General features: G+C 43.2%; 1 protein-coding gene across 1 annotated transcript in view; it reads right to left on the bottom strand.

Annotated features, from left to right (window-relative positions):
* Positions 1 to 24,751, bottom strand: part of PTPRT (protein tyrosine phosphatase receptor type T) — a 442,398-nt gene that overhangs the window by 41,084 nt on the left and 376,563 nt on the right. The window contains exons 16-20 of the mRNA XM_053958427.1: positions 20,293 to 20,340; positions 17,538 to 17,686; positions 11,600 to 11,677; positions 11,361 to 11,396; positions 1,949 to 2,136 (exon numbers count right to left, since the gene is read on the bottom strand). Of these exons, the coding sequence (XP_053814402.1) occupies positions 1,949 to 2,136; positions 11,361 to 11,396; positions 11,600 to 11,677; positions 17,538 to 17,686; positions 20,293 to 20,340 (499 nt within the window). The remainder of the gene's footprint in view (positions 1 to 1,948; positions 2,137 to 11,360; positions 11,397 to 11,599; positions 11,678 to 17,537; positions 17,687 to 20,292; positions 20,341 to 24,751) is intronic.

Genomic DNA, 24,751 nt, shown 5'->3' with positions numbered 1-24,751 from the left:
AGATTGTCATGTGTGACTGATATGCTCCGTTCAAAGTGATTTTTCATGAGAGTAAAATTATTTGGTAACATGTCACTAAACAGGCTGCAATTTATGCTATCAATTTGCAAAGTAAGTAGAAAATCAGCTCCCTAGAAGAAAAAAAAAAAAGAACATATTTGGAGGTGACACTGATATTAGTGTCTGAAAACACATTTTAAAAGAGACATCAAATTCTTTCTTGAGATTTTATCAGCTGCTCTGCAAAGCGTCTTGCAAAGCCAATTTTGCAGCTCTGTGCTCCTGCAGATCCCAGGCTGAGCCCCCACTGACAGCCAGCTCAAACCTCCCACCTTCCAGGAGCTCTCATGCTCCCTGACATCCTCCCCACTGCTGTTTGGAGCTGAAGTGCTGCCTCCATCCCATGCTCCAAACCCAAATCCCACCATGGAAAACGCCTGCATTTATGGCTGAGGGAAGTGTGGAACAACACAGGCGATTTGTGAGCTTGTGGCATTCTCCAGACATTCCTTGTAAAGAAAGGAATTATGCAAATCTGTGTAATGTCATCATCCCTCTATAGTCTGTAGACAGCACTTTCTGGGGAAGGCAGAGCTCGTGGAGCTGAAAGTTGCGTTGACATTTTTCATGCTAATGTGCTATTTTGATAATTACCGATGCCAGCGCCAGAAAATTACATATATGCCAGCACCTGTTTTCTTCTTGAACACCAAGAACTGGGTCTTAGGGCATCTGTAATTGAGCTCAATGTAGTTTTGGGTACTCCTCATGGAAATGGAGGCCAAGGTGGGGGGCTAAGTAAATCTCCTCAGAGAATTATTAACCTTTTTCAATATTAAACAAAGCTCTTTATACTGATAGTTTAATTAGCATGCTTGATTGTGGGGCAAGAGTGCCTAGACCTGGTTAACGTACAGTTCCAGAAACACGTGCTATGGCAGTTTTTTGATGTCATCTCAAAAACACTCCCTGGTGAGGACCAGGAAAAGACAGGCTCCCAATTACAGCAAACCTCAGCACTGGGGACACAAACCCCATGGACTCTTACTTGCAGGGTGGAAAAGTGAGCTGTTTTCATTAAGTAACATATTTTCACAGCTGTTACATTATTTTTAAATAGTTTTAATGCCACTATGCATATTAATTTCTTATTGCCTTCCCATGAGCTTACTACATTCATTATAATTATCGCTCGCTAGGGCTGAGTCTCACATATGTTTGATGCTATTTTCTTCTGTTTGCTCTGCTCTAAATGTGTTTTCCTCTTCCAAACCATCCCCAACATCATGTCTTCTGGTCATGTGGATTATATTGCTGGTCATTCCAGCTTGCAGAGGGAAGAGGTGAAAAGGGGAAAGATGGCAGCTTTCATTTTTCCAGCTTCGCCTTTACTCCTCTCCTCACATGGAGTTGGTAGAGGATGTCAGTCAAGCCTATCCTGAGCCAGAGGTTTGATGATATTGGAAAATTTTACCTTCATTCAAGCTACACAAATACCTGCCCTTGACTTGACAATTGTGCATTCAGGTCATTGTGCTGTGATTTAATGTGATCAATTATGAGAGAGGACTTGGAGCTCCCAAAAAGCTCAGGCCAAACCCTTCCTTTTCTCACAGCCTGGCTCACACTTCTCAAGGAAAACATTGATAAGGAAGGGACTGTTCAGCACCTGTTGAATTATTACTGTCTGCTCTTTATGGGACAGAGGCATGAGCACAGTGTCACCCACTTACTGCTGCAGTGACCACCTTCTCTTTGGAATGGAGGGCCACCAAAGACTAAGAGTGCTGCAAAATCCTGCCCTCAAAACCAAAATCAGAAAGAAAAGGATTAAGAAAGTGAACCAAGGAAAAGAAGCTCTCAAAACCAGCTACTCTCCTCTCCTGAGCTTCTGCCCCTTGTGTGTGCAACTTCCCTACTCAGCCACGTGAAGAAAGGCTCCTCTCACCTCGTACTCCTCCTTGAAGCCATAGCCCTGTCCCCTCTTCATCTGGGTGATGTGCTGCAGCAGGTCTGCCACTCGGATGGCGGGCTGGAACTGCCCCCGGGGGTAGGACATCTCCACGGGCTCGCAGCTGCGGTACGGGTGGGTCTGGATGGTCAGGGTTGGCTGGGCCAGCTCGCCATGGCTGCTGTCTGTTGGGGAGACAGGAGGCAGAACAAGCCTTCAGCTACCTGATATTCCCAGTTTCATCCTCTCTCTGTTTATTTAATGCCACCCTGCAGGTTGGTGCAGACAAAAGTAAAGAAATTAATAGAAAACACAGGCTTATCTAAAATGCCAAGGAAGACCAAATCATGCTTGAATATTTTTTGGTGTCCATGAGACAAACCCAAAAAGACAGGAAGAGAGTGAGCAGCCAGTCAGGCTAACAAGGATATGGCACATCAAGGGTGAGCTCCCCACAGCAACTCCAACACAGCTACATAGCTACTGTCTTCCCAAACCTGCAAAGAACATGGCTCAGAGATACATAGGGATGAGCAAGGGATTCAGGCAGGATTTGGGGTGTACAGCATGAGATAACTGAGAGGGACACGAGTGAACAGCAAGCAAATGATTAGCATTTCAAATAAGGCAGGACGCTCAGGCAAAGTCAACTGGTCTGCTAGTTCAGGCCTAAAATTTTGTATGTCAATGACAAAGACGTAATATCATCAAGAAAAAAAAATAAACCAGCATAAAAACATAGTTATCTTATGCGCAAAAATTTAAATTTCAGATATGTAAACTTAATAGAAAAGGGGGTTATTTTGAAAGAAGTGAATTTAAGAAATCTATCACTATGCAGATGGAACTGCAACTTCATATCCCCAGCAAAACTTATGTACAACAAAATATTCCCAGTGAACTAACAGAAAAGAAATAATAACTTCAATAACCAAGCAATTGACTGTAACAATCTTTAACAACAGAACTCAGACTAAATGAAAAATTCAATGACTTATCTAGCAGAGCTGTACAAGTTTAAGTAGTTGGCCAAATATAGCACTGTTTTTCCCTAGGACTGCAGGGATCTGAGGTGCTCAGCTCCTTTCACACATAAAACCTGCATCAATTCTTTCTGGCCTTACCCAAACCAAGGTATTAGCAAACAGAAAATGCACCTCAGATTGTTCACAAAACCTTCTTGAGCTTCCACACACAGGATGTGAACAGCAAGTTCACTGACAAAGAGCTGAAACACCACCCCTTGAGAGCAACACTGCAGCCATGTTTTTAAAAGGATAAAGAATAAATAAATCAAATTGCAGTTTCAGGGTGATTTCTGTGAGGCAGAAATAATCTTGGAACGTTCTTGTAAACATTGCTCTGCTTGAGAAACCACTGTGGTGTTTGGGCAGGGGCTGCCTATGTCCCTCCTGCAAAGGTGGGCAGGAGCAGAGAGCTGAGGGCATCCTACTGTGTCCTCAGCATAGAAATAACAAATAGCACTTCAGCTGGTTTATTATTAGATTAGGGGAAGATGTGAAAGCAGGGATATGCTCTGTTTGGTAGCTGCAGGACTGTGAGGAGACAGGAATGCCAGTAGTGGACACTGCTGCAGGGCAAGCTCATCAGCAGTGGGACATCAACACGGCTGGGGGTGAATTATCAGAGATGCTGAACACAGCCTGTTCCTCTGAAATAAATTAGCACAGTGATCATCTGCTTTGAAGATTAGACTCCTGAATTTCAGGATTTCTGAGTCCCAGGTTCTCATAAACACAGTCACATTCCCAGGACACTCAGAGATTTACAGAACTATGGCTCAAGCAAAGCAACCCTCAAACACAAAATGTGAATAAATTTGGGATTTAAGGAAGAGTAACATCCAAAGCATTTGTATAATCATCCCTAATGCTCTGACTAATGACAGTGTGAGAACTCTGAACAGAGGGAATTTCAAGGCTTATTAATTCCCCTAGTTGGATTCGCTTTCCCAGTGCATCTTTGCTCCCCTATTCCCTATTAACCTCCTGTAATGAAAAGGAGAAGATTTTTATCGCGGACCATTTCCGACAGACGTACTATGCTTAATTTTCCATCATTAGGTTTAATACAAACCCAATTTCACAACTGGCTTCTCTGAGGAACCTGCAAGTAATGCCACATTTTTATCAGCCCCAATTAAAAAACATTATGAGATCCCAATTCGAGAGGGAGTCTTAAAACTAATGTGTGGTTCTGGTGCTAATTCGGGCAGGGCACACGCAGAGCACAGGCGACTTGTAAAATGGAGCTCTGATCAGCCAGCTGCTTTGCAGGCAATTACTAATTTCTCTCTTCATCAGTTCCTTTAATTCTGGTGTACTTGGCTCTCTTCTCAGAGAGATGTGTCACAGGGAGAGGTGAGAGTCAGGAAAGTGGTGGCTCCTTCTTTCCAGAATAACTTCCCTTAAGGTAGGCATTCATGGTGTGGAGGTGGGACTAGAAGAAGGTGCTCAGCAGCAAAGAGGGGTCTGTCTCTAGCCTTTGAGTCCATAGTGACAACTGGACTCTTTGGTCAATTCGATAAAAATTGGTGCAAATCCCTCTGATTGTAGGAACAGCTCTTGTGGCACAGAAGCTCAGAATGGTTTGGGCTTGGAAGGAACCATCTCATTTCAGTATCCCAGGCTGCTCCCAGCCCCATCCAGCCTGGTCTTGGACACTTTCAGGGATCCAGGGGCAGCCACAGCTTCTCTGGGCACCCTGTGCCAGGGCCTCCCCACTCTCACAGGGAAGGATGCAAAGTGTGATCTGTGGCAGCACCGCTTGTGTGTCTCACCCTGTTAACTGATTCTGCTTGAAGAAAAGCATCACACAATGTGGGTCACCCCCCTCTCCACACTGGGACACACAGCTGAAACTGTTCAGGCCATCACCTCCTCCAGTTCTCTGTGACAAACACATCATGCATGGCACCTGTGCTACCTGCAAAAAAATCCCAACCCTAGCAACAGTAGCAGCTCTGGACTTTCAGTTGATCCCACCAGCATTTTATCTGAGCCAAGGAAAATGTAGAGGGGCTTTTCTGGACACAAATTGCTGTGTGTGAGCTGAGCTTAACATTTCCATGCTCTGCTAATAAAGCCTGATGCAAGTAACACACTGTTCCCTCTCCATCTAATCACCCCACGAGTGTGGAGCTAAGCTCGGTAATGAGGCGCTCAGCGAGGCCGGCACCTCTCAGGATGTGTTTGCAGCAATTTTGTGAACAATTCAAAATGCAGGTGGGAGGGGAGGTGGCAGCGAACTGATCTCTCACTAGGACAGTCAACCAAAAGAGTCTTTGGAGGGCTGGCAAACAGGCTTTGCTTTTCCTTCTGTTTGCAGTTTTAATGCACATCTCGTTCCTTTTGGCACCATTATTACTGGGAAAGACAACAAAGATTCCAGCAAAGTCAGGCTGCTGCTTTAATTGTTGCATAAAGGCAAGTTAAAGTAATTTTCCACAGTTCCTTTTCTCTGTCTGCTTCTCACAAACATGTCCCCAGTTCCCTGCAAATGAGAATGACTTTGCAGGACAAATTGGCCAAGACTTTGCACTAAATTTTTGGCAGTGCCTATAAAGCATGTGTGCCTTTACTGAGTTTTCAGTGAGAAAAGCAAAACAGAAAAATAGATTTTTCTTTTTTTTTTTTTTTTTAATGGGAAAGTTGCAGGAACTAATTCACGCTAATACTCAGAAACTACTAAATGTGGAGGACCATGCATCAGGTGTTTATTAAAATTATATTTCATTTATCCTAGTCATATGTCCTTGTGCTTTTGATAGGAACACACACCACCATATTTCACTGCATTCCAAAGATGGAATACAGTTCCAATAAATAATTCAAATTAAAACATTTCAGGAGGTGGTGATTCCATTCTGACCCCCAAAATTGTGGCAATGGTTAATTACCCTTGCTGACTAAACATTTCTTAATTGCAATTTGATTTTGCTTAGCTTCGATTGCAGGCACTGAATCATATTATACCTTCTGTTAGATTAAAGAGCCCTCTGAGCATTTGGAATCCTGACCCATGCAGGCACTGATCAAATCACTTCTTCAGTTTCTCTTTGATAAAGTAAATCAATTGAGAGCTCCTGAAGTCCCATTAGGGCAGGCTGCTCAGGGCTCCAGTTCCTTCCTAGAACAATCTCCAATTTTCCCCAGTTCTATTTGTGCAGCTGTAAATAAGGCAGGTATTCTGCATGTGGCTGGGAACATGCTGTTTATGACAGGACTGCTTCTAGTATCAGCAGCTTGTGACAGCAAAGGGTCTTGCCATCTTGTTTGTTAACCCTTTTCAGTGCCACTCTTACTCCTCATATAAGATGTCCTTTGCCATCTCAGATGTTTTGATTCTGGAAGCTGGTATTTTCATGATCCCCCATCCCTGGAAGTGTCCAAGGCCAGGTTGGATGGGGCTTGGAGCAGCCTGGTGTAGTGGAAGGTGTCCCTGCCCATGGCAGGGGGTGGAAGATGAGCTTTAAAGTTCCTTCCAACTCAAACCATTCTGTAATCAGCTTGAGAGTTCAACTAACACCCTGAAATTTTGTAGAAGACAATAAATTAGTGATTCCCTGTCTCTTACACAACTTGGCTGATTGGGAAACTTTTCAGGTTTCTCAGCTCATGTGTTTAGTGTGAAACTGCAGATAAGCCAACGTAACAATGCTGACCTCACATATTCACAAATTCTCCCTGCCTATGAAATGGTGCTTTTTGTGAATGTCTTTGCTGGGGAAATCATCATGAACTTGCTGAAATCAACCCTGAGGTCTCATTGTGCCAAGAAGTAACAGAGTCCAGCATGCAGAGAGGAGCTGGAGCAGAGGTCACTTCAGTGGAATCTTCCCCCATCTGATGAGCAACCCTGACAGTGAGTTATTATTGCTTGCCTGCTGCTACACCACCTTGTGTTCTGTACTTTTGTGCTTCTCAGACAAGTAAAATAAATATGTTTGCCTCCACCGAAAAACTGATGAACTTCTCCATAAATGTCACAGATAAGATGAAGAGCAGCTGAGAAATTAGATTGCCAGTCTGGAAGTGGCTCTGTATGATCAGAGCCCTGTGCAACATCCTAGTAAGGCTGCTGGGAGGGGTCCTGCTCCCCCAGAGCACCTTTAGGGATTAGAGCTCTAGATGCTTTTATAGAAATAATTTGTTTTGTAAACATAGTTAGACTGAGAAACGGATATCTGGGCACAGAGTATGATGCTGTCTCCTGACCAGAAAACTCACCCATGCCTCTCAAAACTAAAAGCAAAGCTGCACTGCTGTGTCACCTTCTACACTGGAGAAGCTTCTCTCAAAACTCTTTTCCTCCTGTGACTGAAATGACAGGGCTATCATATCTGCTTATATTTTTTATTCTCTTAGCCTTGGCAAGTGATAAGATGCGATAGGACATACTTTGCACAAAATAAATTATGTTTTGAGTGGTGTTTGTGATGGATTTAATTACACACAGAGCCAGTCTCTCCACACTAGAGCAAAGGCTGTCATTTCTTTCATATCTTCCGAGGGTGACTAGAGCATGGCTAATACCTCTTCCCCGTACACCAGGGATATGGTGCGAGATGAAAAATAATTTGCTTTTTTGTGTGTGTCAAGGCTTTATTATATGATAAATACCCAGCTCTAATATTCTATCTACAATACCAACAGTGGTACGGCAAACTGAAGGCAAAACACCATTTATCTAATGATATCAACTGAGCTCTGAAAGGGCACATTCCTTAACAAAGCCTTCTGACAGCAGGCTTGACAGAGCACAGAGGGTGCAGCTTTCATTTCAAAGGCATGAAGAAGCCACACGTCCATATTTTTTTTTTTAAAGTAAGTAATTTTTTTATAGATTCTAGAACTCTGTAAGAATTGCTTGGTTAACACCAAGCATAAGAGTATTCTAATCTTATAAGAGCATTCTAATAAGAATATTAAAGTATTCTAATATTATAAGAGTATTCTTACCTAAGAGTATTGTGATCTTATAAAAACTATTAGATACACTTTATTCATCAGGTAACATAGAAGAAAATCCTGTTAAAGGTACAAAGAAGATGCTTTGGTGAGGTGGGCAATGATTTGGGATTATTTGGTAGAAATGTAACTGTGAAGCTCTTTGGATGTGTGGACTTCACCAAGCCAAATCTCTCTTTGCCTCCTTGGTGAAAAGAGGCTGCCAGACCAACCCACCTTCCAGAGACGTTCAGTTACATCTGGAAAACAAGTGGAAACTTCAAAACAGCACATGAAACTACAAGCCATTAAAGACTGGGAGAGAGGGGTTTTCAGTTCTGCAGGCAGGAAGAAATGTAAGAGAAATTCAGCTCAAGGCCCAGCCCATAAAGGTCTGATCCTTTGGTGCTCACTCTGCCCCTGGCCAACCTCAGCACAGCTAAGTGCTGGGAAAACCTCTCCCACAGCTCCTTATTAGAGCTGACTTGGCCTGGAAGGCTTCTGATGCAACTGAGCAGGTCAAGCCATTGAATTTTTGAGCATCCATTGCATAAAAATCACTCATCCCATAGTAAAAATTCAGTGACAGAGGCACCTGCTAAAGCAGCAATACTGGCTTCTTAACATCTTTGAGTTATTCAGCCTAGGTTGGGGATGTACACACAGCAGACTGATTAGGAGTGGGCAAAAAAGCTACAGAAGTCTAAAATCCATGGAAAATTTCTATGTCTTTCTAAGCACAGCCAGTTTTTTGTCTGAGACTTTGTGTCAGAGAGCTCTCTCTGCTTGTTCTGCTCATCTGCAAGGCACTAAAATCCCTGTCCTCTCCGGAGGGTAGTGACTCTTGTGAGGATCCTCATGAGCAGCTGGAATAAAAACAAGGCTAAATGTCCTTTCCTGCCAGGAGATGCCAAGGGATGCAAGGGAAGGACATGCTGCTTCCCCTGAAGAGACCGCCCTGAACATCTTCAAGGGCTACTAGACATGAATTTTTCCCCAGAAATAATCCCTAAGGTTGTGCTACCTCATCTTCAAGTGGAAATCTACCTCATTTATTTTAGTGTTAGATATTTCCTTCTCTAGTGAAGATGTTTGAGCAAAACATTTCAAATCCAGAGTTGTCCAGAAGTGGAAGAGAAAATGACTTCACTAAAAACATGCATTAATAAAAAAGCATTAATCAGGAATTGGGATAGAGGCAAATCCCAAATCTCCTGTATCTTACATGTCACAGCCAAGCCTAGGGAGCCATGCAATACTGCAAATATAGAACATTTATTAGCAGAAAGCATAATAGATGGGAACAAACAGTACTGAATTGCAGGTACAGATATTGGTAGTGGGATGACTAATCCCTTTTCAAGATATGTTTTTCTTCCCTGGGAATTAATATTAATAAACATCAAAAATTAAACCTCTTTTGCTCATACAGCAGCATCTGACATCTGATGGATTTGTCTGAGAAGCCAGAACGACAAGGTTTTAATTTGTCTGCAAGTCACAAGATAGAAATTTCTCCAAAGTCAGGAGCTGTTTCACAGGCTGTTAACTTCAGGTGGAACTGGGACAGTGACCAGTCTGTGTAATTCATGTCTTAAAAGTGCTCTGTACCTGACTTCCCATGTGTAAAACAGGGATATCAATCCTTACGCAGATATAGTGCTTAGTAGAAATTTGAAATATTTTTGAATACATAAGTACAAGGCTGGTTAGATTCCTATTTCCTCTTTTTCACCTGTAAAATTTGGGGGTTTAAAAGTTTTGGGGGCTGTTTCTTTGCCAGAAGAAGCACAGAGGGAACCTGTTCATTGCTACTGGAGCTTCAGAGTATGAAGAGTGCAGTTCACACCTTAATTCCATCAGGGCAGAGGCGGAAAAGAGCTCCCCCAAAGAATGGCCAGGATTTCCCAGATCCCAAACACCAGACTGAGTTTGGTATCTTCCATCAAACTGCAGGTCAGGGACTTGCTTTTACAGCATAGTCAAAAGAGAAACCGGCCTTTAGGCTTTCCTGTTGATCACACTGAGCCTCTGGGAAAGGAGACCAAACCTTCTGGGAAATGGATACCTTTCCTTCCCCAGCCCATTCAGAGGCCTCATTCCTTGCCATCAGCATTTTGGCAGGCAGCAGGATGGATGTGTGCATTGTGGCAGCCCCTCCAAGCCTCTGTGCCAGGCTGTCAACCAAGGAACAGCCACTGGTTGCCATTTCTTCCTGGTCTGACTGTGGCCCTTCCCCATGTTCTGAGTGATCTTTGAAGCAGTCACAGTAGATTACTGTGTCTGCAAGGAACATTTATTGTAGATAATCCAAAATGATAAATCCCACTGGCTAGATTCTGATCAGCCACACATCATCTTTCTGCTCCATAGCAGAGGAATTCATAAATCAGAGAATCAGAGAGGTTTGGGTGAGAAGGGAACTCAAAGCTCATCCAGTTCCACCCCCTGCCATGGGCAGGGACACCTTTCACTATCCCAGGCTGCTCCAAGCCCTGTCCAGCCTGGCCTTGGGCAGTGCCAGGGATCCAGGGGCAGCCACAGCTGCTCTGGGCACCCTGTGCCAGGGCCTGCCCACCCTCACAGGGGAGAATTTCTTTCTGATATCTTATAGAGCCCTAGAGCAGCCTCTGCCTCTCAGGACCTTTGTTAACCTCTCAAATCCATACCTGACTGCCTGAAAGATTTAGCATTTAACTCTCAGCATACACAGCCACTTCCCAAAACCCAGCCAGGAATTTCTCCAAATAACCTTTATACATGCAACTTCACCCAAAACTGCAGGCTCCCACCTGCTGCAGACACACAAATCCTCACTCAAATTTGCAACCCTTGAGGCAGGTCCAGCCGAACCTCACACACAGCACAGGGGGGTGGTTTTGCATGGAAACAGGGTAATTCACACTAGATACAAAGAAGAAACTTTCTATAAAAAGGGGGGCTGAGGCACTGGCACAGGTTGCTCAGAGGGGTGGAAGATGCCCCATGCCTGGAAACCGTCCAGGTCGGGTTGGATGGGGCTCTGAGAAATCTGGTCTGTAGGAAAGTGTTCCTGCCCATGCCCAGAGAGCTTTTAAAGATCCCTTCCAACCCGAACTCTTCTGTGGTTCTGTGTCAGCTGCACAGGCACAACCACCTGCAGGAGTCAGAATTTAGCCTAAGGCAAGGCAGCGTGTGGGAAAGGGGCCCAGACACCCAAATCTCATTGGCAAAAAGGAACAATGTATACTTGAAAAAAATGTCTAAACCTTAATTTTTGAATTTTTCTTTCCTTTGAAAGCAATAACAAAACATGAATGAAACAAAAGTTTTCTGATTAACGCACGAGCACGGGATTAATTCTGATTTTGGAAGCCAAACACTTCCGAGTGTTATTTTCAGGACACAGAGAGTGTGTTTGCTCTCCAGCTCAGCTCAGCACACCATACCTGTCCTCTTACCTAACAGCGTGGTCGATGGGACGGTGTCTGATGAAACTTTGAGATGGAATTCCGTTCACCCACACGACAGGGATCAATGGAAATCAACAGAGGATCAACAGGAAAAGAAAAGTTACAGAAAATGAAAACAAGGTTAGCTGTGTCTCACACTCAGAAGCCTCGGTCTATTATAGGTTATATTGGGTAACGTACAAAAGCAAAGAAAATTTAGGAATGAAAGAAAAGTCTGGCACTAGTACCTGAGTAGTAGGAATTCAACATAGATTTGCTCTGAAGGGTTTTGCTTTGGACAGAAAATGAACAAGGAGAGGGTGATGCTAGGTAGGAAAGACATAAGGAAAAGACTTTAGACATATATTAAGAGAGAGAAAGAGAACAGGGAGAATGTTCCTCAAAGAACACAATAATATGGGATATATAAGGCTTATCAAAATGAATTATATTTTTCATTTCAACATGCATATTACATTTATTACATTGTCATCATGATGGATTTTCTTTAATATAAGCACTCCAGACCCCAAATATAGGATTATAGTTACTGTAAATCAATGTGTTCCTAAACAGGATACACACAGAGCTACATTCATAGGTCTATATTCTAAATATTCTTTTTTTTTTTTTTTTAACCAAAGGAGCAAACCTAGGGTTTTGTCTCTAAGAGGAAATTCCTCAAAAATGGCCCCCAAAATACAAACTACAGAGAATCAGTATTGACAGTAAAATAAACCTACTAAAACACAATGTACCACAAAAATACACAGGTAGGGTAGCAATTTTTTGGTTAAAACATTACAAGTTTACAAGGGACTTGTTCTTCAACCCAGAACTGTTCATAGCAAATCCTACAATCCCTTCCCCTGTGAGCTGGGTTCTCTCAGCAGGACAAGCATCCTTGCCTTCTCCCATTACAGCATTAACTTTCTTTGGACAAGAATCCACACATTTCCATATGAAACAAATATTTTTTGAAAGGAGGAAGGGCTCAACATCTTCGTGGTAGATTCTTGTCTTGATAGTAAATTTATAAGGCTGGTTTATACCTACAGCAGCAAACATGCACATTCTTATGGTAATCCATCATTTTTCAAGGCATATTCTTTTGTTATCACTCTGCATTCACTCTCAGAGTTACAGGCATTTATATATCTCCTCCTCAGAATGCTGGGAAACAAGCTAACACAAATCTCAGTATATCAGAAAGATGACAACAGATAACACAGGAAAAACTATTCCATAGCCCAACAGAAGTAGATAAAACTCAGTGTACATCAAAGTAAATTCAGAAGCAATTTTTTGTATCTATGGAGCAAACACTGCTTAAAAATTTCAAGTTGTGCTGTGGGGAAACTCAAAGAAGTCACTGGTCTAGGGAGCTCCATAAAGTCAGAATTACCTCCTGAGCAGTTTATAATCATCTAGTTCATGAACTCGCTCTTGTTCTGCATTCTCACACCTTATTTTCAGACCTACATGACTTTGAACACATTAAAACAATCAAATTCCTCATGGTTTGGTCTGCTGGAGCTCTGTCCCAGCTGCCTTAAAGTGATAAAATTCCTCTGGTTTGGGGCCTCTTGCACTCGATCAGCCTAAATCAGACCCTTCTCCCACCACTCTTAGGACGTGGCCATGTTTCAGATAACATAAAATAAGATCAGTTGGTTTGCCCAATGTCACAGGGCAAGGCCACGCTCAGGGCTTGGGCCAGGACTCAAGTTTTTCTGGAATTTGGGAGTATAAAAGAGCATGCTGCATTTGGGAGTACAAAAGGCCATACTGCCCTTCCAGAGCTGCCGAGGATGAACTTCCAGATAAACACCTCATGTCAGTGAGTTTGATTAAAGATGTGACCAACTGAGGTTTATGACATGAACTGTGTTTGTGACACAGGGATGTGACTTTCAGATTCAGACTAAAAAGGAGGGAAAAATCCCCAAACAAACCCAAGCAAAACCAAGGAAAAACCCAACCCAAAACCAAAACTAATGAAAAACCAAACCAAAACACTAAACAAAAACAAAATTCCCCCAAAACCCACAAACACAAAAGCAAAGTTTCTTAAAACTTTGGAGAATTTGTTCCTGAAATCAGTCAGGTTGTATAATGAGATGTATACACAGGGCTGCTTTCTAACTAGCATTTCTTACAGGCACTCGGGTCTGTAATCAAAGGAAACACGTCCAGAGAGGATTTTACATCAGGGTAGAGATTAAGACTTCATTAAAAATTCTCTTTGTGCTCCCTGGAGTGGCACGTGAGGCCACACAGATCCCTCCAGTCATGCAGAGTGGTGAAGGCTCCTTCTTATTCTGAAAATTATTCTTTAATTTTTATAATATTTCCTAAACTAGCAAACCCCATAAAAATCCCATGAAAGCCAGTAAAAGGGAATTTAGTACATTTTCCTTTTATGCCTTTGATAAAATGTGAGTTTATCTTTTATTTTTAAATTATTTGAAGAATTCTTGTACTACAAGGAGCATCTCATGTCTATGACCCTACAAGTTCTTAGACTGCACTTGGCAGGTCACCTAATTATGAGTGAAAATTATCTATGGGGCAGGAGTAAGAACTACATCTTGCTGTGTTTGTCTTTTGTGAAGACCTTTGCATCTCACTGATCATATAATCATGAAGGATTGTGGAAAGGTGTGAATTTTGATGTTTCTTGGAAGAAATGGACCCCTTAAACCCTGAGTGCCACTTGCCTACACCTCCCTCTCATCTTCTTGTTCTCATAAGTGAAATCACACTGACTTGGTAACTTATGGTAGTGGTTCCTACTGCAGCACTCAGTTCCCACTTCCAGAATGTTCTGCCTGAAGCATTAAAGCCACTCCTCCATCTGTGTCCCTCCTGCAGGGTGTCTGGAGAGCTGTCTGCCCCCAAACTGAGATGTCACACAGGTAAAACACACCTTAATAAATCAGTCTCCAGCAAAACTGGCTGCATTTTAATGGGTTAAATCCTCAGAATCAAACAGCTCCTGCCAGAACCCCTGCGAGGATGTCAAGATGCCTCTGGTGGGGACAGGGCATTCTCCTGGACAAGGCTGGTCCATGGCACCTGAGCACTGCCAAGAAGAGCAGTTCCTTTGTGCAGAGCACATCAGTGCATCCCTGCTGAGCTGATCCACTGCTGCTCGTCCCATCACTGCCAAACTGCCCCTGATTTCTGCATGGTCACAAACCCCTGCACATCTTTCTGGTCAGTGCAGACACTGGGGGGCAAATTTAGATCCACTTTGTTTCCCATTTCCCATCTTGTTTCATAATAACCCTGCCCTGAGCTAGTGTCTACACGTGACTGTGCTGCTTCCCAACATTCCTGCACTGCCAGGGCCATCACCTGCCTTTAATGGAGTTGGGATATACGGTTATCTTAAAAAAAACCCCCAGATATCTGTGGAAATGACCAACTGTGATTGTTCATAATCCCCAAGTAAAAGCAGACAAGCTGGAACAGCCATAGACCAATCTCAGTTTTACCAAACACCTTCTCTGATTCTGTGGAGTGTCAGAGATGGAGGCTGAGTCCAAAAAATCCCTTTAATTTCAACACCTGTATGTATCAGTGAGAATCCTGCCAGGATAACAATTAACATTGCAGAATGGAAAGAGGGATGAGGGGCTTTGCTTCGGGCCAGGAAAGATAAATACCTGATTCACTTCCTCTTTTCAGCAAGACCTGAAGTCTTGATGCCTCAACAGAAAACAAGGGGCTGATAAGGAGGGCAGCTGTTCATTTTTTATCTCCCTCATGGTGCAGAGCACCAGGCAGCACCCTTGAAAGTGGGATTTTAAAATCTAACTGATTAAGAAAATAGTCCCATGTGGTGGCAGGGCAGGGAGACAGGGTAAGCACCAGCAGGAGGATGGACAGGACTCACCCAGGAGCAGACCAGTGGCCAGCTGGAGAGAGCATGGGAAGAGAAAAGCTTCTGTAGGCACTCAATGAATTTGTTCTGTCTGAAAAGTTATCAGAATTATTGTGACAGAAAGTAAAAACTGGAGGCAAGGACACAAGCCCTACAAGGACATTGTGTCCTGCAGGTAAAGTTGCCTGCAAGTCATTCAATAACTGAGGGATCCTACTTAGCAAATTGTCTTGTTCTGTTTGATTGCTTTTGTGAGCTGGCAAGGTGATCCTGGCATTGAAAACACTTTGCTTCTCTTGGTGGGCTCTTCTTCCAAAAGGAGAGGGGCATTTCCACATCCCTGCTACAGCCAGCTCAGGCTCCCACAGCTGAGGGCAGGATGGAGAGGGTGACTGCCCATCACGGGATGCTGGAAATGCTATTTACTGTTGGCAGGCAAAAAAAAAAAAAAATTAAGAAGGAATCTGACTGCTGGTTAAGACAGTTGATTTCAACAGCTCTGGTGGATAAACCCTGTAAAACTCTATTAGTTAGCAGGAAGGTTAAGAAATAATCCTATTATGTTATTCCAGAGTAGGCCTGCATAGAACCCACAAGTATTAAACTCCATTAAGGCAATTTATTTTATTTTTCTTTTCAAGGAATTCCTTTACTCACAAGATTCCTGTATCAGCATGTGCACACTACTGCACAGAACTTACCTCCAGCACCTCAGCATCCTGGACTTGGCAGTAAAAAATTTGGAGAAATCATGAAGGTTTATTGATAATTCTTTCTCATAGATATAAAGAGGAAAAAAAAAATCCACCCATGGCTGACTCAGGTTATAGGGGAAGGCAGTGATAAAATCTGCAGAGATGTCAGACAAGTAAAGATCTAACTGATTAAAAAAAATGAAAACCTGGAGTGCTGTTTCTTTACAAAATTTGATACATCATATTTTCTACAGTTGCCATTTCAAGCAAATTACTCAGCTGTTTTAATTAGTCTGTCAAAATTACAAAGGTGGGGGAAAAGATGAGGTCACATTTCAAGCTTGTCTCTTTTCTCATTTTCTGGTTAGAAAAAGAATCCCCAAACTTTCAGAAACCCAGATTCTGAGGGAAGTGTTAAACACTTGACTTTCCCCACACACTCCAGCCAAGCTGCCTCTGCTGTTTCGGGGATGGCTGATCCAGCACTGCTGCTCTCCTGGCCTTCAGAGATATGAACCCCACAGAACTCTTGCTGCCTCCTTAGGACACAGCTACTCAGCACCTGAGAAAATTAGATCTTGACTGAAGTCAATTTAATATCAGAGAAAATTGTTCCCTGCCAGCCTTGGCTGTCCCAGACACCTATTTATCCATCTCACAGGTGAGCCACACAAAATGGAAGTAGCAGCACATGCAGATGGAATTTGACATGACCTGCAGAGAGGGAAAGGAAGAATTCACTCAACCCATTCCATTCAGTTTCAGATTACAAGGGGGAGGTTTCAATGATAAAAGCACATTTTTTCTATCATGAGCACTTCCATTTTAGAAATTAGGGAAAAAAACCCTTCACTAAAGATGCTTAATAAAGACAAGAGTTTTAGTACACACTTGAGTTTCAGAGCTGTCCCTTGTCCAAACTAACAGGCTGAGTGTCAAAAGAAGGAGTGACATGCCCATAGTGTCTAAGTTTAAATTTATTTAATACGAAAAAGGTTTACAAATCCACCATGCAATCCACCATGCACTCAACCTGGATCTAGTGAGGCTAAAGTAGGACTTGGTGCTGCTTTACCCACAAAACTCTTTTAGCTACAGAGGTCTGAGTGGTTTACAAATGTTAACTAAGATCAGTTTTACTGAACCCGTGTGAAGAATAAACCGAGGACACAGACAAAGGAAGAAATGTTGTCTTTCCATTCCAGTTCTCTAGCCAGGAGACCAGGCCTTCTTTCATAACAATTTCATACAGAAAATGTTTTTTCATCCCACAAGTCAGCTAAGGGATTTGACTCTTCTACTCACAAAGGAAAAGTATTTCTAAACAACAAATAAACATGTGCCTCTTATTCTGATGCAGTTATTAGAACAGACTTTATCAATTATTCTCAGTAGATTTGGACCCAGAGGAATGTTCTCCACCTGTCTGACAGTGAAACCAGGGGCAGTCTCAGAGACATTCCAGATTTCTATGGAGCTTTTGCAAAGATTGCTATCACTGCCATTCCTAACTCCTCAACACTGTGCCCAAAGGAATAGGTCCTTTTAAGAACCCAGAGCTCTCCAAGGGGGTCATATCCATTGCAAGCAAGTTAAACTTACTGAATCCATTAACATCTTGGCAGCTGGAAGAAAAAGCTTCTTCATTATGAACAGCACTGAGTTTGGTGGAGGTCTTGTCAGAAGTAGCCACAGGACCCATCTCCCTCTGCGTGCTGGTCTGAGTCTCCTTCTGCTTCTTGGCTAGCTTCCTTTGGGTGGTTTGGAGAGGGGAGAAAGCAAGGTCAGTTTGCCCTTCTTAAAAGCAAAGCAACGGCGAAATATTTTGACAAAATTACCCCACTTGGTCAGACATGCAAGGCACGTGACAAACCGCACGCCAGGAAACCCCAGAGGCTTTTAATGCAACTTCTGGAGCGCGACAAATATCGTGATACCAGCCTGGAGCTCTCCCTCCCAGTCACTCATCTGGCACAAACCTGCATCACCCCAGCAGTGGGAGTGCTACCTCAGCCTTGGAGAGGGTGGAACAGGTACAAACCCTGGAGCAGGTTTGGAGGGGGTGGAACAGGTACAAACCCTGGAGCAGGTTTGGAGGGCGTGGAACAGGTACAAACCCTGGAGCAGGTTTGGAGGGGGTGGAACAGGTACAAACCATGGAGCAGGTTTGGAGAGGGTGGAACAGGTACAAACCCTGGAGCAGGTTTGGAGGGGGTGGAACAGGTACAAACCCTGGAGCAGGTTTGGAGAGGGTGGAACAGGTACAAACCCTGGAGCAGGTTTGGAGAGGGTGGAACAGGTACAAACCCTGGAGCAGGTTTGGAGGGGGTGGAACAGGTACAAACCCTGGAGCAGGTTTGGAGGGGGTGGAACAGGTACAAACCCTGGAGCAGGTTTGGAGGGCGTGGAACAGGTACAAACCCTGGAGCAGGTGCCTTGGAGAAGGTGGAACAGGTCCAGCCCCCAGAGCGGGTGCCACGCACTCCAGGAGGAGCAGAGGGCTCGGGATGGGAGCACTGCTCACTCCAGGGACCAGGACATCTGCATCCATCCCCTGGGATGCTCTTTGAGGGAGTGTGAGACCTGGCTCTGTGCCACCTGAGAGCTGGAGCAGAGTTCTGTCCTGTCCCCAAGCACAGCAGTGAGGGCAGCAGCGTCCTGAGTCCTGATACACCCTGGAACTGCTCTGGGATCCCCAGCCAGGGAAGGGTGGGGCATGCTGAAGGTTGAAGTTGTTTTAGCAATGTCCAAATATGGCCCTATTCTGGGAAAATGGGGCTTTTTTTTGTTTTGAGGAGACAGCAAAAACTTTGTCAAAAGCAGAAAGGCTGCCTGCTCTCAAAACACTGACAAAGCTGAGAACATAAGAGGCTCCTCTTTTGCAAACACAGAGCATAATAAAATGGAGAGAAGCAGGAAAAGTGAGCTGCTAAGCTTCCACTGACATTTGACTGCCCTGTGCTTCATTCGTATCAGAGAGCAAAACCCTTTAAAAATGAATGTGTGACATTCTACAATCCACACCTTGAAAAAATATCACACAAATCCCTAGCACCAGCAAAGAACTTTGCTTACACCACTTCCCTAGATAAGAAAATAAAATAAAAAGGAGAAAAACAGATTACTGTAAGAAGGAGCTTTAGTTTTCTTTTTCTTCTCCAACTCAAAGAAGAAAAAAATCCTAACAACTAAATCATTTTGCAAAGAGGTTTTTCTTCTCTAAAACAACATGCTTATGGTAAGTACTACCCATCTTTTAAACTTAATTAGATTCAAAAAAAAAAAAAAGGTACTCCTTCCAACATAGTCTAACAGACTCTATTTATGCCCAGAACATGTCAGAGTGGCATTTACAGGGAAGTTCAAGCACATAGCTGAGCCCCAGCCTTCAGGTGATGAGCAGCTTGGCCACTAATACTTGTTTGGAAAGAAGGGTCAAAGAGAGCTAAATCTTTTGCCTAAGTCTGTGGGAAGAGCCTGTTTTAAAGAAAGATAATCCAGATCAGGAGAGCACAGATTCATGGCAAAAAACTTGGATGTCTGCTGCAAACTTTTGAACAAACACATCTGTCTCATCTGCTCAGCCAGTTGGGGTTCAGCCGTTTACAATTAGTGATTCCAATCCAAGCCCAGAGCTGTTCAAATTGGGTCCATCATCCCAGGGGGCTTACTCAGATCTCCCAAAACCCCCTCGGTGTATCCACTTGTGCAGATGAAGATGCAAAGAGGGGAGCAGTCCTTGAGTGATGAAGCAAAAAGTTGCTGTTTAATGATGCTAAAAGCTTTGCTTCCAGTGCTCAGCAGCGTTGGCACAGCCAGATTTAGGAGCCATGAGCTGCAGATGTGGGAGCCCCTGCGTTTTTGTGCTGTGGTACCTGGGGTAACTAAAATATCCTTGAAGTGTGTTAACCCTGCTGTGTGGATCTTGTAATCCTGGTGGCTTGCTAATCATACGTGCCTCTGTGAATCCTTTGGCAACAGGAATTAAAATCACTCAGTGGGAAACACTAACCCAAAAAGCAGAAGTCCTTAATAACAAGCACTCTGGACTGCTGGGGTGAGCCACTACAGACCATGACTCCGATGGTTGAAAATGGTGAGTCAAAAGGGGCGACTTCCTCATTCAGTGAAAGTTAAATTATTTGTGGCAATAATTATCTGTGGGTCCCCATTGCCTGGTATCTTTTCGGAAATGCCAACAGGCTACATAGAGCAGGAATTGGCAAACTTATTTTGTCTTTGAGTGAATGAGCAACAACATTTCTGCATGTCCTAGGCAGGAAAAAAATAACCCCAAACCCAAGCCCCTTAGTCCCCAAAGGCCTGCTTACAAAAGCCCTATGCAAAGGAGTTCTACCTGGTCCTGTAGAAGACAGAGAGGCCCCTAAAACATTGGCTTGAATGCCTAAAAAGAAAAGGTGACATGAGTTTAAAGTTCTCAATCTACCTCGCACACACAACCCAGGTCTGCATCTGAAAATGCTACAATTTTCTTTCAACAGTGCCTTATCAGTTTCCACCTTTCTCCCTCTCTGTTGCAAGAATGTAAAAATTCTTCGTCTAAATTTAGAGGGAAAAGGAAGACAGATCTCTTTTGAGGATTTCAGAGCTAAGCTTGCCAGACACATCAAGGGGCTCTCAGTTTCTAAACGTGCCTTTTCTGCTGCCGTTCTGTGTCTGGAGAGAGTGGCAGCACAGGACTAAGCCTATTTGGTCCTTACCATCATTATAATTCATAGAAAAGATTATAAAATCAAATGACTAGCACTTTCCAGAATGTTAGGGATGTGACTTAAAACCCACAGCTAGGTAGAGGTTTATTTCCCAGCACATCAAAACGTCTTTTGGAAATGGAAAAGCATTTATCTAGAAATGCTGTTTCCAAAAATAGGGCGCTCCAAGAGATCTCTGTGAATCACTGACAAGCCACGCCGGTGACACGGCTCCCGCTGTCCCCACTGCCCTGCACAGAGCCACTGCAACACCCCAACAAAGCTGCTCTGGGAGCATCAGTGTCAGTCATGGGCTGGCTGCGTGCCCAGCGTGTCCCCAGCACAGCTGACACCCCTCACGGAGCAGACACTTCCCCACTCATGCATTATGCAGCTGAAAAGGGGAGGAAATAAAGGACCAGGCAGATACTGGGGAGAAGAGTCTGATACAATCGACACAGAATGTCAGGAAATAAAATGATCTTAATGCTGGTTTACATTCAAGGGTAAAGGAAACGTGGCAAGAAGGAAGCAGGAGTCCATGGATGGAGTTTACTGGGTTGCTCTTTTCAGTTTGAGAAGGTTTGGAGATGAAGAGATGATGTTTGCAAGCACCACACACACAGAGGAGGTATGAGACAGAAAGATGCTCAAAGTTGAGTGAAAAAATAAAACCAGCTGTATAATCAGGCAGTTGATGCTGACCCCACTAAAGCAAGGAGAAAAGCCATTGGCAGTGAACACAAGTGTGAATTTGGGGGAAAAATGATGGAGATTTGATTCGATTATTTTTTGAAACTTCTACTCATATCAGAGACTAAACATAAAATCTGAAGCACTATATTAAAATTGTGGGAGTTCTACTTAAACAGTCAAGAAATGTAAACTTGGTATCAAGCACAAACTGTTTCCTGCCACGGGCATTAATCAGGAAGCTCCAGCAATATTTTCTGTTAGAAGTATCTGCAGGATCAGATTCCTGTTTCATGGAGGTTTGGATGACTGTCAGGGATTATTTTTTAAAAGCAGCTTCAAACTCTTCTCTAACTTTTTCTATCAATTCTACATGCATGAACATTAAATCTATAACTGCCACTCCTGGAGCACTCTTGTGCAGGTACATTGACAGATTTAATTTGAGATGTTTCACCAGGATGGATTTTGTACACTGTGGTGTAGATTTGCATGCACAGGTAATTTAGACATTAGGTATAGATCATGTAAGTTAAACGTGAAATTTCCTCCTACAGACACAAATTGCATATTGCCCTCATTTTCAATAAGCAATTTGAGAAAGTAGAAAAAAAAAATTCCTTTTAGAGAATTGTGCATAGCAAACTCTAGGAGTACACCTGCAATTTGTGATGGAATCTGCTCCAATTCAAGGCAGGCAGTGATGAGCCATGCAAATCCCAGGGAGCACTGGCCAAACAACAGATCTATTGGAAAGGATCTCCATGCCCTAAACCTGTGGTTGATGACAAATCCAGTTTGGGAGAATGGTTTCATGCTGGTTTAAAACTAAGGGCACGGCACTATAATCTGGGTGATCCTGTTGCTCTGACTGAGGATTGGAGAGGGCCCTGCTGCAACACTGCTCTTCAAATCAGACGTGTGCTACAGGGGCTCACACGAAGGAGGACACGAAAGGTAAAACTGGAGAACATGGTCTACAAGCAGCGGCCAAAGGCAATGTGGACCTTTAATCTAGAGAAGAGGAAATCAAATAGGGCTGATAGGTCTTCAGACATGAAAAGACACCAGAGGGGAGCTGTTCCCACTGCCTGCAGGGGCTGGGGAATGGGAAGATCTGGGGAAGGCTGTTCATTTTAAACTGGGGGAGAGCTCTGTGCAGGAGGAGCTGGACATAGGGTGTGAACAGAGCCAGAGGAGTGGGAGCTCAGAGCAGTGCTCTGTCACACACTGGGGGACCTGCTCCATGCTGCAGATTAAATGTGTGCTTCCTCACCTGCCCCTCCTGAACCTGCTTTTAACACCAGGCTGTGGCAGGAGCAGAGGGAGGTTGCTGCAGTAAAGGTGTAGGAAAGGTCTAGTGAAGAGCAAAGGCCAATGTCACAGAGCAAACTTCACAGGACAGGAGAAAGTGGAGATAAGTCAAAAGATGCCCTGAGCGTTTCGTACTGTGCGTACACAAGCACAGGCTCTTCAGAGTATGATCTAAGCTTCACTTGATCAAATTAATCACTGCTTGTGGGGGATTTATTTTTATTTATATTTTGTTTTTAGCTTTACTTACAACCAGAGAAAGTTTAGACAAGCCAGGTGCACGTAGGAGCCATCCAGTATAAGTCTCTGCTGGTAGAGACACCCACAAATCCTGCCCTCTGCAAGGCTTAGGCTTACAATCACCATACAGACACGTTCTAAAGAACATCTCATTTACTTTCTGCATTTTGATATATTATTTTTTTAATTTGCTTTCATTAGACAGGCATAGCCACTGATTAATGATCCTGTTTTTCCATCATTTGATGAGAAAAGCACCTAATGAGAATGTTTCTTCTTAAAATCCTGATTTAGCAAGCTGACCTGTGCAGGCAGATCCCACCATCCATGGAAATACATGGAGATATTTATGTATGAATGTGGTTATACAGAGGTACACTTCTAAATAAAATAAAGGGATTTTTTTCTTTTCAAATGTCCCACAGATGGTGGCAATAAATTCAGCATAAACTTTGCTATCTCAAAAAATCTAAGTATAAATTTAGCTCAATAACCTTTGCAATCTCTCCCAAACTCCCAGCTAAAACCACTCAACAATTAAAATAGGTGTGAAATTCCAGTGGGAGTTGAAGGGGCTTCCTACATTGCAATCATTTCCCTGGAGCTCTGGGCAGTTCAGGGGAAAAAGAAAACATCCTGGCCATTGAGTGCCCTTTTCTTATAAATAACATTAAACTGAGTGCTTGTAACACATACATGAATCTCTGTATTTCCAGAAATTCTTCCCTGGTCTCATATTGCTCTTGATTAAATTTCATTCTGCAGCCATTACCCAGCCCAGGAGAAAGAAACAAACCAAAACAAACAACCCACACACAGAAAACATTTCCATTTAATTCCTGGTGAGCAAATAATAAAATCATGATATGGATTACTGCAGTTGAAAATACTGCTGCAAAAGAGGTGTCTGTCACTAGATGCAAACCCTTCTGTAAACTGGATGAATTGCTATCTGTGTTTTACAGCTTCAGCTGGGAGTAAAACCAACTTCTTCCAGACCTGGCTGGGTTGATATCTTACACTGCCCATTAAAATTAAGTGCAGAGAGACAGCAGCAATTCTGTCCCAAGCTTAGACACCATTTGTGTTGGTGTAAATACAGAGTAACTCCTCTGAAAAGGTTCAGGTACCATCCTGGGCACAGGGATGCAAGGAGTGCACCAGAACAAGAACTCCTAATTCCATCTCTTGCTCCTCACAGGATCTCAACTCATAAGCAGTTAGCCTTTGCTGATGGGTAAACTGAAGTACACAATATGATGTTGACCCTTCACGATGAGTTGCAAGTTAGGAATCGAAGCCCCCTGGGTTGTATTTCCACATAAAGCATGTTAAAGATCTTTATGGCCTTCTCTTTCATCCTTTCCTATATGTTGTAGGAAGCTCTCAGTCAAGTGTTGCTGTACAAGAATTCCATAACTATTTACCTAATAACTATGCAGGCCCAAAAAAAACAGCTGCTCCTATAAGTGAATATTTTGGAGTGGTTTCACCAGTCAGAGCTGCAGGTACTCAACCATCTCACAGAATCAGATTTCCCAGTCCTGAATTGCAGCAGAACACAAGACTGGCTGAGAGCAGAACTCCAGTCTAGAGATTACCAAAATGTTGTGGCCTGTCTCTGTAAAGATCAGGTACTCCTCAAAAAAGTCTCTGTGACTTTAATAGAATTATCATTCAGAACTGTTTGGAATTTAATAGAATTATCATTATAGAATTATCATTACAGAACTGTTTGGAAGAGTTAGGATAGGAGATTTTGGTCCCTAACAAGAAGAAATGCCTGTATAGAAGATGACAAAGGGCTGGGAGGAATTATCTGAAAGCAGACAAGAATTGCTCTAAGAAACACAGCTT

The sequence above is a fragment of the Vidua chalybeata genome, chromosome 17, assembly GCF_026979565.1.
Source record: "Vidua chalybeata isolate OUT-0048 chromosome 17, bVidCha1 merged haplotype, whole genome shotgun sequence".
Taxonomy (NCBI): Eukaryota; Metazoa; Chordata; class Aves; order Passeriformes; family Viduidae; genus Vidua; species Vidua chalybeata.
Note: the sequence above shows the minus strand (reverse complement) of the source record. Positions and strands in the feature narration are given on the sequence as shown.